The sequence below is a fragment of the Chelonia mydas genome, chromosome 1 (assembly GCF_015237465.2).
Source record: "Chelonia mydas isolate rCheMyd1 chromosome 1, rCheMyd1.pri.v2, whole genome shotgun sequence".
NCBI lineage: Eukaryota > Metazoa > Chordata > Testudines > Cheloniidae > Chelonia > Chelonia mydas.
In genome coordinates, this window is record NC_057849.1 from 67,937,859 (window position 1) to 67,956,169 (window position 18,311).

The following is an 18,311-nucleotide window of genomic DNA, read 5'->3' on the forward strand; positions in this document are numbered from 1 at the left end:
TAGATGTATGTTAAGTTATATAGTTGCTTAAATAAAATGTGTATAGATATAGCGTATACTCTGGGTTACAATAAATTTAGTGGGGTTTTTTTGTTGCTAACAGCTATATTTGGTTGCGAATCAACATGTTTTAGTGGTTGTACCAACCTTTTTTAGGAAAATAGCTAAAAAGTACAAATGCAAAACAAGATAAAAATTATTTAAAGGAAGGTTTTTGCTTGCTCATTGAAATCATAATCAAAATTGGTGATTAAAATTACTTGGATTTGTATCAATCTGTCCTGACTCTCAGTCAAACAAAATGAGATTCTTTCTGTGGGATATCTAGTACGACGTGGATTTACTGAATTTAGTTAAGTGAATTTCACTAATGTCTTCTGTGGGCCATACATTATGTTAACCCCCTATTTGAAGACCCTATGTTGCTAGTTTAGCTGCCAAAGCTAGCTAGAATACAGCTCTTTTAAAGCCCGCTGGTCTGTAAAGCCAGCTGATGTTCTCTTTACTGCACTCTGGCTTTGGGAACCTGTGGTGTAGCATTTTCAAATCCTAGTGTTTGGCCTCCGTGAGAATCTGAAAGTGACAATATTTCCATAGTGTTTTTTGTTTTTTTTTTGAATACCCTTCATCCCCTTCAGATAAGCGGCATTGTAGCTAGTATATACGTAGAAGGATGCCTTTTCTCTGCAAATCCATTTTATGTACAATATAGTCTAAAACATGAAGTTTCAGAAATTATAGACCATTAGGCTGTGTTTTGCCTATAGGCTTTGGTTTGTATGGCTAGACAACACCGTGTAGCAAAATCCCAAAGTTTTTTTTAAAAAAAAGCTTGATTGAGTTTTTCATGTTTTCACTTTGCATTTTTTCATTTTGTATTTATAGCTAGAAGGCCCATGTGTCCTGCAGATACAAAAAATACGCAATGTTGCTGCACCAAAGGATAATGAAGAATCTCAGGCTGCTCCCAGAATGCTGCGTTTGCAGATGACTGATGGACACACAAGCTGCACAGCAATAGAATATAATTACATGTCAAAAATAAGGTGAACAACAATTTTCTTCAAGTCTTTGTTGCAACATTTAAACATTATATAGGATTAATGGAAAAATCAGTAATATGCAAAATATTTTGTCAAAATAACTCAAAAAATAAGCAGAATTAATTCTTACAATGCAATAGTCCTTTTTGTTCCTGACTGCATTGCCTTTTCCCCTTTTCTTCCCTTGCTGTTTTTGGTTTTTATGCAAAAAATAACATAGCTTTTGCTCTTTACTCCTTCTATGCCAGAGAGTTGCATTTTTCCTTGTCATTGTTAGGTTTAAGTTCCATAGAGAATAAATAGAAAAGTCAGAGACAGTTGTCTGGTAAATTTGAGATGAAGAGGAAACCTGAAAAATAGTGAAATATCAAGCAACCCAGGTAAAATTAGCTGTTGGCATACAAGAGCCAAAAGATTTGAGAAAACCAAGCAATAAAAGATTGAGTACGTGGTCACAATCCTTGGTCAGAATGTATTTTTATGTTTGTTTCTGTGAGGCAATACTGATAATGTATCAAAAGCAGAGAAAGAGAGAGAGAGAGATGAGTAGATGAAGTTGCTCCCCAGAATATCAGAAATATTTTTTTGAGGCTTTTTAATTGTGGAATCTTAACTAGACATGGAGAGAAAAGAAGCTCAGAAAGATTTAATTTTATAGCCCATGAAAATGGCCCCACTTGCATAAGCGTCTCTTTTTACATGTATTTAATTTTATTTATCTGCTGTGGGTAACAGGGCTTTGGATTGACTCTGGGGAAAAGCTTAGGGACCAAGACACTAATATCCGTGGGGTAGGAGAAAGGAAAATGGGTAGAGTTTTTGGGACATGCACTTTTGCATCGCGTTCTTACAAGATTGATATGTTCCTGGTTCATCAGCTGCCTAGCTCGTGACTGCTTTTTGATCATGGTATTTTTCAGGAAAAGTAATAGGGTGTTCATGTTGAAAGGGCAAGAATGATGGAAATGCAGTCCTGCCCCACCCCTCCAAAAGATCATATGTCGTGGATAGTGACTTGAACTATAAATTGCATTTTTCTGGTTAGTGCTAATAAATAGGTCTCAGTGCATGCTGTGAAAACGTTGGATATATTAGGAAGTTGCCGTACCACTACCAACCTTGACAAAATCGTATCTAACTCTACGTTTTTCTTTATTCGAGGAAGGCAAGCCAGAGATTTTTCCCATAGCGGTATCTTTTGGGCCAGCACATGTCCCCTGCATCTGCTTGTGCTCACAGCCAAGGGTATAAAGGCCAGAACTTCCTGCCCGCCCTTCAGTTCTTTCTTATTTTCTGTGGTCAGTAGTTGGAACATCTTGTGGGTGTTTGTATGTAACCTTTTTTCCCTGAAGAGAAGTATTTCCTGTTGTAAATAGTTGTTTAATAGCTCATAGATAAATAGTTTATGGAATAGGTTTTTTGGTCTCATTTGGGATATTTATTTATTTATATTTTACTTTCTTCTCGTTCACTTATCTGCTCATATTGGAGTTGTCTGCTCCTGGTGCTATTCTTTGTACTATTGAGATTGACACCAACTACACTTTCCATTGTTGCTGTGACTGTGTTGGTACCAGGATATTAGAGAGACAAGGTGAGTGAGGGTAATATCTTTTATTGGACCAGTTTCTGTTGGTGAAAGAGACAAGCCTTTGAGCTTGCACAGAGCTCTTTTTCAGGTCTGGGAAAAGCACTCCAGAGTGTTGCAGCTAATAAAAGGTGGAACAGATTAAACAAAAGGACAGGTTTCAGAGTAGCAGCTGTGTTAGTCTGTATTGGCAAAAAGAAAAGGAGTACTTGTGGCACCTTAGCGACGAACCAATTTATTTGAGCATAAGCTTTCGTGAGCTACAGCTCACTTCATCGCTTGCATTCAGTGGAAAATACAGTGAGGAGATTTATATACACACAGAACATGAAAAAATGGGTGTTACCATACACACGCCGATGTGCACGGGCTGAAATTGTGGAAAAGCAGCATCACTTGCCCCATAACCTTAGCCGTGCAGAACACAATGCCATCCACAGCCTCAGAAACAACTCTGACATCATAATCAAAAAGGCTGACAAAGGAGGTGCTGTCGTCGTCATGAATAGGTCGGAATATGAACAAGAGGCTGCTTGGCAGCTCTCCAACACCACTTTCTACAAGCCATTACCCTCTGATCCCACTGAGGGTGGCCAAAAGAAACTACAGCATTTGCTCAAGAAACTCCCTGAAAAAGCACAAGAACAAATCCGCACAGACACACCCCTGGAACCCCGACCTGGGGTATTCTATCTGCTACCCAAGATCCATAAACCTGGAAATCCTGGGCGCCCCATCATCTCAGGCATTGGCACCCTGACAGCAGGATTGTCTGGCTATGTAGACTCCCTCCTCAGGCCCTACGCTACCAGCACTCCCAGCTATCTTCGGGACACCACTGACTTCCTGAGGAAACTACAGTCCATCGGTGATCTTCCTGAAAACACCATCCTGGTCACTATGGATGTAGAAGCCCTCGACACCAACATTCCACACAAAGATGGACTACAAGCCATCAGGAACAGTATGCCCGATAATGTCACGGCAAACCTGGTGGCTGAACTTTGTGACTTTGTCCTCACCCATAACTATTTCACATTTGGGGACAATGTATACCTTCAAATCAGCGGCACTGCTATGGGTACCCGCATGGCCCCACAGTATGCCAATATTTTTATGGCTGACTTAGAACAACGCTTCCTCAGCTCTCGTCCCCTAACGCCCCTACTCTACTTGCGCTACATTGATGACATCTTCATCATCTGGACCCATGGAAAAGAAGCCCTTGAGGAATTCCACCGTGATTTCAACAATTTCCATCCCACCATCAACCTCAGCCTGGACCAGTCCACACAAGAGATCCACTTCCTGGACACTACGGTGCTAATAAGCGATGGTCACATAAACACCACCATATACCGGAAACCTACTGACTGCTATTCCTACCTACATGCCTCCAGCTTTCACCCAGACCACACCACACGATCCATTGTCTACAGCCAAGCACTACGATACAACCGCATTTGTTCCAACCCCTCAGACAGAGACAAACACCTACAAGATCTCTATCAAGCATTCTTACAACTACAATACCCACCTGCTGAAGTGAAGAAACAAATTGACAGAGCCAGAAGAGTTCCCAGAAGTCACCTACTATAGGACAGGCGCAACAAAGATAATAACAGAACGCCACTAGCCATCACCTTCAGCCCCCAACTAAAACATCTCCAACGCATCATCAAGGATCTACAACCGATCCTGAAGGACGACCCATCACTCTCACAAATCTTGGGAGACAGGCCAGTTCTTGCTTACAGACAGCCCCCCAACCTGAAGCAAATACTCACCAGCAACTGCACACCACACAACAGAACCACTAACCCAGGAACCTATCCTTTCAACAAAGCCCGTTGCCAACTGTGCCCACATATCTATTCAGGGGACACCATCATAGGGCCTAATCACATCAGCCACACTATCAGAGGCTCGTTCACCTGCACATCTACCAATGTGATATATGGCATCATGTGCCAGCAATGCCCCTCTGCCATGTATATTGGTCAAACTGGACAGTCTCTACGTAAAAGAATAAATGGACACAAATCAGATGTCAAGAATTATAACATTCAAAAACCAGTCGGAGAACACTTCATTCTCTCTGGTCACTCGATTACAGACCTAAAGGTCTCAATATTACAACAAAAAGACTTCAAAACCAGACTCCAACGAGAGACTGCTGAATTGGAATTAATTTGCAAACTGGATACAATTAACTTAGGCTTGAATAGAGACTGGGAGTGGATGTGTCATTACACAAAGTAAAACTATTTCCCCATGTTTATTTCCCCCACCCCACCCCCCACTGTTCCTCAGACGTTCCTGAAATGGCCCACCTTGATTATCACTACAAAAGGTTTTCTCCCCCCCCCCCCCCCCCCCCCCCCGCACTCTCCTGCTGGTAATAGCTCATCTTAAGTGATCACTCTCCTTACAGTGTGTATGATAACACCCATTTTTTTATATTCTGTGTGTATAGAAATCTCCTCACTGTATTTTCCACTGAATGCATCTGATGAAGTGAGCTGTAGCTCACGAAAGCTTATGCTCAAATAAATTGGGTAGACTCTAAGGTGCCACTAGTACTCCTTTTCTTTAAGCATCAGGAGTTAATACTGTTGCAAAGAGACCATTCAAGGTGAAGTGGGCAGTTAATATTTCTTTGGTCGTAGGACAAAGGAAGGTTAGTTGGGCCATTACAGAGTGTTGTAATGAGCCAATCCAATATATTCATTGAATCTGCGTGTTTTGTGTCTAGCACAGTTATGAATTTAAGCACCCAGGCTCCTCATCTTAAGATGATGTGCAGGTTTCCTTTGAGGATGAGGATCAAGAGGTCAGATATGGAATGATGGTTCTGTGAAAAGTGTTCGCCCACAGTGATATTGGGTTTTTTTTTTGTGTTTTATCATTTTTCTGTGAGGGTTAATTCAAGAGTGTAGTGATTGTTTGGCTTCACCCACATAGATGTTATTGGGGTATTTAATGCACTGGATGAGGTACACTGCATATTGTGATGGGCATGTGTAGGACCCAGGGATCTTGAAAGTATGTTGCAGGGGGATGTTAATCATTGTAGCAGTGGAGATACATCTGCAGGTTTTGCATCTGATGTTATGGCAGGGGCTGGAGCTGTTTGGAGTTAGTGAATCTTGGTCTGTGGGGAGCTTCCTTCTGACAGTGAGGTTGGGGGGGTTGTTTGAAGGCCAAAAGATGGGGTTTGGAAAAGATTCCTTTCAGGATGTGATCCCCAATTGAGTATGGATTGTAGTTATTTAATGATACCCCATAAGAGTTCCAGTGGGGGGTGGTAGGTGACAACTAGGGGTGTGAGATGGGAGGGTATTTTTTCCTGTATTGAACCAGACAGTTTTAGAATATTTGGGCTGCCCATTCCATGGTACGAACTACTACTCGGGTGAAATGTCCTTGTTTGGTGAAAGGTGCCTTTAAGTGTATTAAAGCATATGTCTCAGACTTTCTCCTTGGAGCATATACTGTCGTATCTGAGTGCCTGGCTGTGGATAACAATTTCTTGGTATGTTGGGTAGTTACTGGATCTGTGCAGGTAAGTGTGATGATCAGTGGGTTTCTTGTATGTAATTGTCTGTAGGGTCCACTTTTGAAGCAGATTGTGGTGTTGGGGAAGTCAATACTGGTAACAGAGTGTTCTAGAGAGAGTTTGGTGGATGCATGGTTGTTGTTGAAGTTGTGATGGAAATCTATGAGGGAGGTTAGGTTATCGGTCCAGAGGATGAAATACCATCAGTGTATCTCAGGTAAATCATGGGTTTTGTGGTGCATTTGTCCAGAAATTCTTCCTCAAAGTGGCCAGGCAGAGTTTAGCATATTGGGAAGCCCTGCTGATACCCATGTCTGTTCCCATGGTTTGGACAAAGTGTTTGTTTGTTGTTGAATGTAAAATTGTAATGGGTAAGGATGAAATGGATGAGTTTGGCGTTATGATGGTTTCCCTTATTTTGTGTATCTTGGGAAGCACGAACAAGGTCCCTGGGGTGGGCTCATGGGCAATGAGGCTGTAGAGTTTCTCTTGGAGGGTTGTTTGGTAAAGGATTTGTCAATATCATGAAATTTTTGGGTGAATTGTGATGTGGTGTGGTCTTTGAGTTTTTTTTATAGTAAGTGGTGTAAGAGAATTGTCAGTTGGCCTTGTTGATATAGTCATCGTGGCTGAGAACTAATGGTGTCCCCTTGGTTTGATCTTTAAGTGGTTGTTGGATTTCAGCGATTGTATAGGTGTCCTATGGGGGGAGGGATAGCTCAGTAGTTTAAGCATTGGCCTGCCAAATGCAGGGTTGTGAGTTCAATCCTTGAGGGGGCCATTTAGGGATCTTGGGCAAAAACTGGGGATTGGTCCTGCTTTGAGCAGGGGCTTGGACTAGATGACCTCCTGAAGTCCCTTCCAACCCTGATATTCTATGAATTCTATGATTTCTCTTGGTAGTGGAATGATTGTGGTGGATATGGTGTTTCCTTAGGATTTCACAGTTGATTTTTTCCCCCCTGAAGCAATCAGTGTAATGATCAGCTGTGTTTTCATCCTCTGTGGTGTATCCAATCAAATGATTCTTTTTTCTATGACTGTTGGTTGGGACATGGGTGGTGTCATCTTTGTCATGGAAGAATTCTTTGAGGCGGTGTTGGGAAAAGAATTCTTCTAGTTCTCCCTTTGTTAGAAGAACAGTCAATATGGCCATTTGACCATTTGTTCATACCAGCGATCCATCTAGCCTTGTATCTTGTCTTCTGACAGTGCTTCCTGCCAGATGCTTCAAAGGGAATGAACAAAACAGGGCAATTACTGAGTAATCCATCACCTGTCATCCACTCCCAGCCGGGCGCCCAGCTCTGAAGGCAGTCAAAGGCTCCACAGCATAGGGTTGCGTCCCATACCATTTGTTAATAGCCATTAATGGACCTATCTTCCATGAATATATCTAATTTTTTTTTTAACTCAGTTACAGTTTTGACCCTGGCAATGAGTTCCACAGGTTGACTGTGTGTTGTGTGAAGAAGTACTTCCTTTTGTTTGTTTTAAACCTGCTGTTTATTAATTTCATCAGCTGACCCTGGTTCTTGTGTTATGTGAAGGAGTAAATAACTCTTCCTTATTTACTTTGCTTACACCATTCATGATTTTATACACTTCTGTCATGTCCCCATTTCTTTTCAAGCTGAACAGTCCCAGTCTTTTTAATCTCTCCTCATATGGAAGCTATTCCACACCCCTAATCATTTTTGTTGCCCTTCTCGGTATCAAGGTTGTCTTATCAGCCTGTAATTGTCAGGATCACCTCTGCAGCCTTTTTTTTTTTAAAGGCTCAGCGTGACATTAGCTATCCTCCAGTCATCTAGTATAGAGGCTGGTTTAAGTAATAGGTTACATACTACAGTTTATAGTTCTGCAATTTCATATTTGATTTACTGTAGAACTTGGGAGAATACCTTCTGGTCCTGGTGACTTATTACTAGGGCCCTACCAAATTCATGGCCATGAAAAACGCATCACAGAATGTGAAATCTGGTCTCCCCCCATGAAATCTGATCTCCTGTGTGCTTTTACCCTATACTATACAGATTTCATGGAGGAGACCAGCATTTCTCAAACTGGGGGTCCCTGACCCAAAAGGGAGTTGTGTGTGGGGGGGGGGGGGCTGGTGCAAGGTTAGTTTTTGGGGGGTGGGGGAGAGTGATGATATTGCCACCTTTACTTCTGTGCTGCCTTCAGAGCTGGGCAGCTGGAGAGCGGTGGCTCTTGGACAGGCGCCCTGCTCTGAAGGTAGTGCCCTGCCAGCAGTAGTAAAGAAGTAAAGGTGGCAATACCTTACCATGCCACCCTTACTTCTGCAATGCTACCTTCACAGCTGGGTGGCCAAAGAGTGGCGGCTGCTAAATGAGGGCCCAGCTCCGCAGGCAGCAGCGCAGAAGTAAGGGTGGCAAATACCATGCCATACCATTCTTCTGTGCTGCTGCTGGCAGTGAATTTTGTAGGGCCCTACTTAATACTGTTCGATTCATCAATTTTTTCTAAAACGTCCTCTATTGACACTCTTTATCTGGGCTAGTTCCTAGATTTGTCACCTAAAAAGAATGGCTCGGGTGTGAGAATCTCCCTCACGTCCTCTGCAGTGAAGACTGATGGGAATAATTAATTTAGCTTCTCAATGGGCTTGTCTTCCTTGAGTGCTCCTATAGCATCTCGATCATCCAGCTGATTGTTTGGCAGACTTCCTGATGCTGATGTATTTAAATATTTTTTGCTGTTTTTTGTGTGTCTTTTGCTAGTTAATCTTCAGATTGTTTTTTGGCCTGCCTAATTATATTTTCCACACTTGACTTGCCAGAGTTTATGTTCCTTTCTATTTTCCTCAGTGGGATTTGACTTCCAATTTTTAAAGGATGTCTTTTTGTCACTAACCACCTCTTTTACTCTGTTTTTCAGCCATGGTGGCTTTTTTTTGGTCCTCTCTTACTATTTTCTTATTTAGGGGTATACATTTAATATGTGCCTCTATTATGATGATTTTGAAAAGTTTCCATGCAGCTTGCAAGTATTACGCTCTTGGGACTCATCCTTTTCATTTACATTTAACTACCTTCCTCATTTTTGTGTTCCCTTTTTTTAAATTAAATGCTATGGTGGTGAGCTTCTTTGGTATGTTTCATTCCCCCTTCCCGAAGGATGTTAAATTTCATTACATTATGGTCGCTATTACTGACTGGTTTTGCTATATTCAGCATTTAAGATTAAATGAAGAATTGCCTCTCCCTTTATGGGTACTAGGACTAGCTGCTCCAAGTCATTAATGGTGTCTAAAAATTTTATCTCTGCATCCTGTCCTGAGGTTACCTGTACCCAGTCAATATGGGGGTAGCTGAAATCCCCTATTATTATTGAGTTTTCTATTTATGTACCCTCTCTAATCTCCATGAGCATTTCACAGTCACCATCTCAACGCTGGTCAGGTAGTCAGTAGTATATTCCTGCTGCTATACTCTTATTATTCAAGCATGGGATTTCTGTCTATAGAGATTCTGTGGTACAGTTTGAGTCATTTAAGGTTTCTACTATATTTGATTCTATAATTTCTTACAAATATAGTGTCACTCCCCCAACAACATGACCTACTCTGTCATTCCTATATATTTTATACCCTGGTATTACCATGTCATATTGATTATCATCATTCCACCAAATTTCTGTGATGCCTATTATATCAATATACTTATTTAACACGAGGCACTCAAGTTCACACGGCTTAGTATTTAGACTTCTTTCATTTGTATATAAGCACATATACAATTTGTCAACATTTAGTTGTCTGCCTTCATGTGATATAATTGAATGGGACTTTCTTTCATTTGACTGTTTCTCTTCAGCTCATATCTGTACTTTATCAACTTTTTGTTCTCTCCTGTTTACTAGGATATAGAGAATCCCTTTAATAGATCCTCCCATAAGAGATGAGTCTGTTCGATCCATGTGCTCCTCCTCACTGGTTGGTTTCCCCTAGTCCTCAGTTTAAAAACTCCTCTATGACCTTTTGAATTTTATATGCCAGCAGTCTGGTTCCATTTTGGGTAGGTGGAGCCCATCTTTCCTCAGGCTCCTGCTTTCCCAAAAGATTTCTCAGTTCCTAGCAAACTAAATCCCTCCGCCCTACACCATTAGTTTATCCACCCATTGAGACCCGGCAGTTCTGCCTGTCTAAGTGGCCCTGTGTGTGGAACTGGAACATTTCAGAGAATGCTACCATGGAGGTCTTGGACTTCAGTCTCTTTCCTAGCAGCCTAAATTTGGCCTCCAGGACATCTCTCCTACCTTTCCCTATGTCATTGGTACCTACATATACCATGGCCACCAGCTTCTCCCCAGCACTGCACATAAGTCTTTGTAGATAACTCGAGACATCTGCAATCTTCACACTCTGCAGGCAGTTCACCGTGTGGTTCTCCCGGTCATCACAAATCCACTATCAATATTTCTAATTATCAAATCCCCCACTGCTGTTACCTGTCTTTTGCTAATAACTGGGGACCCCTTCCCTGGAGGGGTATCATCAGTGCAAAAGGATACCGTGGCATCATCTGGAAGGAGGGACCAAACTATGGGGTCATTTCCCTCCGCTCCAGTTTGATATTCTCCTTCCCCGAAACTTTTATCTTCCTCAACAACACAGAGGCTGACAGGCTGGAGGTGGCAGTCTGGGGGGCTGCTCTACTAAATACCAGAAATTCTCCTCTGTGTACCTCTCTGCCTCTCTTTGCTCCTCCAGTTCAGCCACTCTGTCTCAAGAGCCCGTACTCGGTCTCTGAGGGCCATGAGCTGCTTGCACCGAATGCACACATATGCCATTCAGTGCAATAAACTGGATAGCCCCCATTCTACTTCTGGACTTCTAGCTGCATTATTTTTACCCTTACAGGGTTGTGGAGTTTTTTAGGTGGAGTGGGGGGTGTTTGTTGGCTAAGTTTAGAGAATGTGAAGTGTATCTGACTCTCATGGTCCCTCTCTAAACTCCTTTGCAAAACTCGCCTGTTTGCTAGCTCCTCTGGTTGCTTCGGAGCTGACTTTTTAAACCCCTGTTCCTCTTTGTTAAGGGATCCTAAACAGATTAGGGATCAAAGGATGGCAGGCTAGACCCCCGTTCAGAAGCTCTCAGCCTTGTCTAGCTGGCCGCTAAGCTCAGCACACGGTCCCCCAAACAGACCACACTTAAACCTTCAATCGAGTAGGCACATGGCAAGCAGAAAGCACACGACAACAAACAAATGGACAACAAATTCACCCCTAGGATCTTCTCATTTATGTGGAGAACTCCCTCGCAAAACTCCCATTTGCTGCTGCTGTTCACTAGTTCCTCTGGTTGCTTAGGATGTGGCTTTTTAAACCCCTGTTCTACCTGAGTAGCCCTGCTCCTTCTTAAGGGATCCTAAAAGGATTAGGGATCAAAGGATGGCAGGTTGGAGCCCTATTAGGGGGTATCAGTGTTGGGACAGAAGTTCAGTCTATCGTAGAGTGCAGATAATTCAACTCTAGTTAGGGGTAGTCTTCATAATTGATTTTTGGGGTGTCATGTAGTGTCCATGTGGTGGGTCCTGTTACGTTTTTTCCCAAATGTGGTGTTCTGTGGATTGTGGAGTTGTTGTAGTTGGTTCCACTTTTTATTTTTGTGTTGGATGACTATCATCAAGTATTTTTTATAATTATTTTGTGTTTCTTGCAATAAACTTTCTTGATTTTTTTTGCCTTCCGGTGTGTGGGAGTATGTGATGATTTTGTGTTTGAGGTGGTCCCTTCTGTAGTATGTGAGGTTTAGGAGATGATTCCTTAGTTTTTCAGCATATTTGAAGTTTTATGTTGTGGTCAGAGGGTTCTAGATTGTGAGGCCTCTGGGGATGATGTCTATTGCATAGCCAGCCTCAACACCACCACATACTTTGGTGCAACCAGTCCTCTTGATGTTGACAACACTAGGGGCAGATGAAACTGCTAAGGCCCTTTTGTACCTCATGGTGCTGGACTCCCCACTGCTTTAAACTGATGGGGACATTTCAGCACCACTCATTTCCATGGTGCAAATGCTTGTGCTAGCCTTTGTTTATCAGAAGCTGGAAATGGGTGACGGGATGGATCACTTGATGATTACTTGTTCTGTTCATTTCCTCTGAAGCACCTGGCATTTGCTACTGTTGGAAGATGGGATACTGGGCTAGATGGACCTTTGGTCTGACGCAGCATGGCCATTCTTATGATCTTGCCAGCAGAGTTGATGCATACTGTTAGCAACCAACCCTTTCTTCAGTACCAACTGTGAAGAAGTCTCTGATGCAAATTCAAGGATGACAGGGTACCAAGAACTTGTAAGTATTGATGTTATGTCTGGTACCAGTGTCTACTCATTAGTCCTGATCTTAATCCCCAACAAGTTAGCCCGGTACTGTGCCTCAGATGCCATGGGAGTATTGATACTCTTGATCAGAGTTGAAGGTTGGTTCATATGTCTGCCATTTGTATTGCAGAAACTCCTGGGGTTCTTCCCCTCCTTCCTTTGAGACTTGCTCATGTGTATGCTGTATATGTGCACACAGAAGTAGACCCAGAGACAGGGCTTCTTGGAGTCGGTACAGCTGACCACCTATGCCCACCTGTGTTCCACTTTGGCCCTACTGTTATCCATGGAGTATGCCCTCTAGTTTGAGATTGGGCTCCCCTGTTTTATCAAAGTCTGTGTTGCATAGAAGGGAGTCAGCTATGCCCAGTATCTATCCGAGTACCAGCCTCAGCATCACCGCTGCTGAGGCAATGTATTGTTTAGCAGCTAGATCTATACAACTAGACCCTCAGGAACAACCAACTCATACTGAAGCTGCTCTCCCTCACATTAAATACATCTTCATCACCCCAGGATGTGCCTCTGGTTTTTAAATCTTCATCTTCAATTCCTGGTGACTCTAAAATGTATCAGGAACTACTAAAGAGGGTGGCTAATTCCTTGGGCATACAGTTTGAGTTAATACAGGAAAATCCATACAAATTGGTGGACATCTGCCACACTTCCACTCCAGGCAGGGTGGCATTGCCAATTAATGAAGATACACTGGAACCAACAAAGACTCTTTGGTGGACACCCTCACCTTTACCTTCCATTGTTCCACCTGATCCCCCAGGATCTTCAGTGTTTGTTGCAGTTAATGAAAAAACTCATCAGGGCTGCTCGAAATCTACCCCTAAGGACAAATACTCTAAGTTTGACTTATTTGGACATTAAAAAATTTTTCAATATCAGCGTTACAAGTTGGTATAGCCAATCATCAAGCACTTTTGGTTAGGTATGATTTCTCCAGCTGGGACATGATGAACTGCTGGAGGTGGTCAAGGAGGAGTTCCAGGCAGTTGTGTTCTGTGGTGGCACGAACAGCTTTCCAAGCAGACCTAGATATGGCTGACACAGCAGCAAAGGTGGTAGAAATGGTGATAACTGTGCACTGTTCCCCATGGTTTGCAATCCTCTGGCATACCTATGGAAGTCCAGCAAACGCTTCTCTGAAAAAATGAGTGAGGTTCTACATTTTCTTAAGGATTCTAGAGATACTCTCAGGTCCTTGGGCATCAACCTGCCATCTCCAAACAGGAAATAATACCACCCTTAGAATCAGCAGAGGCAGTCGTCATATCCCCCTGAGACAACCTGGCCAGGCTAGAAGAAGACATAAGTCTCTGAAGGAGATCACCTCCTCCTTCCACCTTAGTTTCATCTAAACAGCCGTGTACATCAAAGACATCTGTTTGACTCTTTGGTTGAGGTCAGTATATGAAACCCATCAGAATCTTCCCTGTCCTACTCCTGCTTGGAAACAGGCTGTCTTACTTCCTCAGTGCTTGGATCATCATCATAATAGACCGATAAATTCTGAGCACTGTGGGACTGGGTTACAATCTACAGTTTCTCTTTATCCCTTTTACCCACACCCCTTTCCTGTCCCTTTTTGGAAGCCAATCTCTTGAGGCTATCCTCAAGCAAACAATACAGACTTGTTTTAATTTAGATGAACTATATGGACTCAAAGGGTTAAAGGTGTTTACATGACCGTATCACTATCCAACATTAATCAGTGTTAAACAAGATATGAGGTTTGGTGTATGGAGACCTCAGCCTGCTTAACACCACGGCAACACACTAGAAAGTTTATGCTAAAGGTTAGAAGTTTATTGATTAAAATGCACAAAAGGAAAGGAATCAAGAAAAGGTAAAATTCAATGAAACTGAAATTGAGTATTGCAGAACTAACTTAATTAAAACCTATCAAACTGTCTTTGTAAAGAAGATGAATATTGGCCTGTTTCTTAATCTGCCAAACAATCCTTCTTAGTGGGGGAAAAAAGGGTTAGTTCTGTTCAATTCTGAGTCAAGAATGGTAGTCGCTTTCCTGCTTTAGACAGAACAGACACACACACCAGGGAGAAGAGATGGTGAAGATGGGAGAAATATGGCTTTTGTTGTTGATCTCAGGATAACAGTGTGGCTGGTCAGTCATGGATGGATACTGTAGGTTGGACACAACAGCTGTTGCTCTGGCCCCAGGCTCTCTTCCTTGGACAGGGACATCATCTGATTAGATCGGTCCTATCTCTCTCCTTCAGTGGTCCATTTCAGGCTGAGCAGAGCTGGATGGGATGTCTCATCTCCCCAAGCTGGTGCTGAGCAGTAGAGTTTATTGCAGGATCAGATCAAAATCTGAGAGAGGGGACAGTAGGAAAGTAGTGGAGGTTAGAAGGGGGTGACACAAAAAGGAGGGAAAGACAGAGCAGGCTCTCACATGTATCAGCTTGGTGTCCTCACTAGTGCAGCAATGATGCATCCCCACTGGAGTATCAAGGTCCGTTGCTATGCCAACAGTTCTGCTGCTGCAGCTTCCATGATGTTAAAAAGTTTCTTTTTTCTCCATCAAGCCTCTCTTGAAGGGCTACAGAAAGGGTGAGTGGAATGGTCCATCCTCTCATTATTTTGCCCAGCAATTAGGCTGAATTTTTGAAGCATCCCTATTCATTCATTGATTTCCAGTATCCTAGTATTCTTATTTACCTGTCGTAATCTTAACACAGTCCTTGAGTAGTGTCAGTCAACCTTTTCTGTTTAAATTAATTCAGTGTTTGTCTCCTTCTCAAATCTTTTCTTAAACACTTTTATGTAACAGGTTATTGTAACAAATTCATGAACCTTTACCTACTTTCCTCCAGTTAGCTTGAGAATTAAGGTAAATTTATAGTCCCAGTTATCACAACAGACCGTTTGAGTCAGGAGCCACATAGTGGGTGCGTCCACCTCATCAGGGAAAGGGGTTTTTATTCTTAGTGTTTCCTCATACCCAAGTCCAGAGGCGGCTTGAGGGCTATCCTAGATAAGTTTTTTTGCATGGTTTCTCTGGCATCCGTTATCTCTTCCCTAGATCCTGATGATTAGTATGCTCCTATTGACTTGAGTGATGCTTATTTTCATGTGGCTGTCCTCTTGGGTGACAGATGATTCCTCAGGTTCACAAATGCTCGCTGCTAGTTTGCAGTCCTCCGCTTTGGCCTGTCATCAGCCCCAAGGGTTTTCGCAAAAAGTATGGCAGTAGTGATACTTACCTCAGAAAAATCAGTGTTCAGGTATTTCTGTGTCTGGATGACTGGCTGATCTGAGACTTCTCCAGTCAGCATGTGGCGGACAACATCAGATAAATCCAGTCCGTTTTTGATACCTTTGGCCTGCTAATCAGCAAAAACAAGTCAGCCCTGTACACCATGTAGGAGAGAGAGTTTATTGGTGGGTTCTCGGTTCCACTACAGCAACAGCTTACTTTTCTCAGACCAGGTTCTAAGTGATTCTGGAACATAAGAGCATAAGAATGGCCATACTGCGTCAGACCAAAGGTCCATCAAGCCCAGTATCCTGTCCTCTGACAGTGGCCAATGGCAGGTGCCCCAAAGGGAACGAACAGATTGGTTATCATCAAGTGATCCATGCCCTGTCACCCAATCCCAGCTTCTGGCAAACAGAGGCTAGGGACACCATTCCTATCCATCCTGGCTAATAGCCATTGGTGGACCTATCGTCCATGAATCTGTCTAGCTCCCTTTTGAACCCCGTTATAGTATTGGCCTTCACAATACCCTTTGGCAAGGAGTTCCAGGGGTTGACAGTGCGTTGCATTAAAAAAATACTTTCTTGTGTTTGTTTTAAACCTGCTACCTGTTAATTTCATTTGGTGGCCCCTTGTTCTTGTATTATGAGAAGGAGTAAATAACCCTTCCTTATTTACTTTTTCTATACCACTCATGATTTTGTAGACCTCTATCATATCCCCCCTTAGTCGCCTCTTTTCCAAGCTGAAAAGTCCTAGTCTTATTAATCTCTCCTCCATACCCCAAATAATTTTTGTTGCCCTTTTCTGAACCTTTTCCAATTCCAATGTATCTTTTTTGAGATGGGGTGACCACATCTGCATGCAGTATTCAAGGTGTGGGTGTACCATGGATTTATATAGAGGCAATGTGATATTTTCTGTCTTATCGATCCCTTTCTTGATGATTCCCAACATTTTGTTTGCTTTTTTGACAGCCTCTGCACATTGAGTGGATGATTTCAGAGAACTATGCACAATGACTCCAAGATCTCTTTCTTGAGTGGCAACAGCTAATTTAGACCCCATCATTGTATATGGATAGTGAGGATTATATTTTCCAATTTGTATTTATCAACATTAAATTTCATCTGCCAGTTAGTTGCCCAGTCACCCAGTTTTGTGAGATCCTTTTGTAGCTCTTTGCAGTCTGCCTGGGACTTAACTATCTTGAGTAGTTTTGCGTCATCTGCAAATTTTGCCACCTCACTGTATACCCCTTTTTCCAGATCGTTTATGAATATGTTAAATAGAACTGGGCCCAGTGCAGATCCCTGGGGAACAACACTATTTACCTCTCTCCATTCTGAAAACTGACCGCTATTCCTACCCTTTGTTTCCTATCTTTTAACCAGTTACCAATCCATGAGAGAACTTTCCCTCTTCTCACATGACTGCTTATGTTGCTTAAGAGCCTTTGGTGAGGGACCTTGTCAGAGGCTTTCTGAAAATCTAAATACACTATATCCACTGGGATATAGAAAGGGATATAGAAAGGCCAGTCCTTGCCTACAGACAGCCCCCCAACCTGAAGCGAATACTCACCAACAACCACATACCACACAACAGAACCACTAACCCAGGAACCTATCCTTGCAACAAAGCCCGTTGCCAACTGTGCCCACATATCTATTCAGGGGACACCATCACAGGGCCTAACAACATCAGCCACACTATCAGAGGCTCGTTCACCTGCACATCTACCAATGTGATATATGCCATCATGTGCCAGCAATGCCCCTCTGCCATGTACATTGGTCAAACTGGACAGTCTCTACGTAAAAGAATAAATGGACACAAATCAGATGTTAAGAATTATAACATTCATGAACCAGTCGGAGAACACTTCAATCTCTCTGGTCACGCAATCACAGACATGAGGGTCGCTATCTTACAACAAAAAAACTTCAAATCCAGACTCCAGCGAGAAACTGCTGAATTGGAATTCATTTGCAAATTGGATACTATTAATTTGGGCTTGAATAGAGACTGGGAGTGGCTAAGTCATTATGCAAGGTAGCCTATCTCCCCTTGTTTTTTTCCTACAAACCCCCCCCCAAGACGTTCTGGTTAAACTTGGATTTATGCTGGAAATGGCCCACCTTGATTGCTGTGCACATTGTAAGGAGAGTGGTCAGTGTGGATGAGCTATTGCCAGCAGGAGAGTGAGTTTGTGTGTGTGGTTTTTGGAGGGGGATGTGTGTGTGGGGGGGGGGGGGTGAGAAAACCTGGATTAGTGCTGGAAATGACCCACCTTGATTATCATGCGCATTATAAAGAGAGGTTTCAAAGAGGGATGGGCTATTACCAGCAGGAGAGTGAGTTTGTGTGTGTGTGTGGGGGGGGGGGGTTTGGGGAAGGGTGAGAAAACCTGGATTTGTGCTGGAAATGGCCCTACTTGATGATCACTTTAGATAAGCTGTTACCAGCAGGAGAGTGGGGTGGGAGGAAGTTTTGTTTCATGGTCTCTGTGTGTATATAATGTCTTCTGCAGT

General features: G+C 42.8%; 1 protein-coding gene across 5 annotated transcripts in view; it reads left to right on the top strand.

Annotated features, from left to right (window-relative positions):
- TDRD3 (tudor domain containing 3) overlaps positions 1 to 18,311 on the top strand; it is a 301,146-nt gene that overhangs the window by 141,047 nt on the left and 141,788 nt on the right. For all 5 annotated transcript variants that reach the window (XM_037894974.2, XM_037894990.2, XM_037894967.2 and 2 more), the window contains one exon: positions 886 to 1,046. In XM_037894974.2, coding sequence (XP_037750902.1) covers positions 886 to 1,046 — 161 coding nt within the window. The remainder of the gene's footprint in view (positions 1 to 885; positions 1,047 to 18,311) is intronic.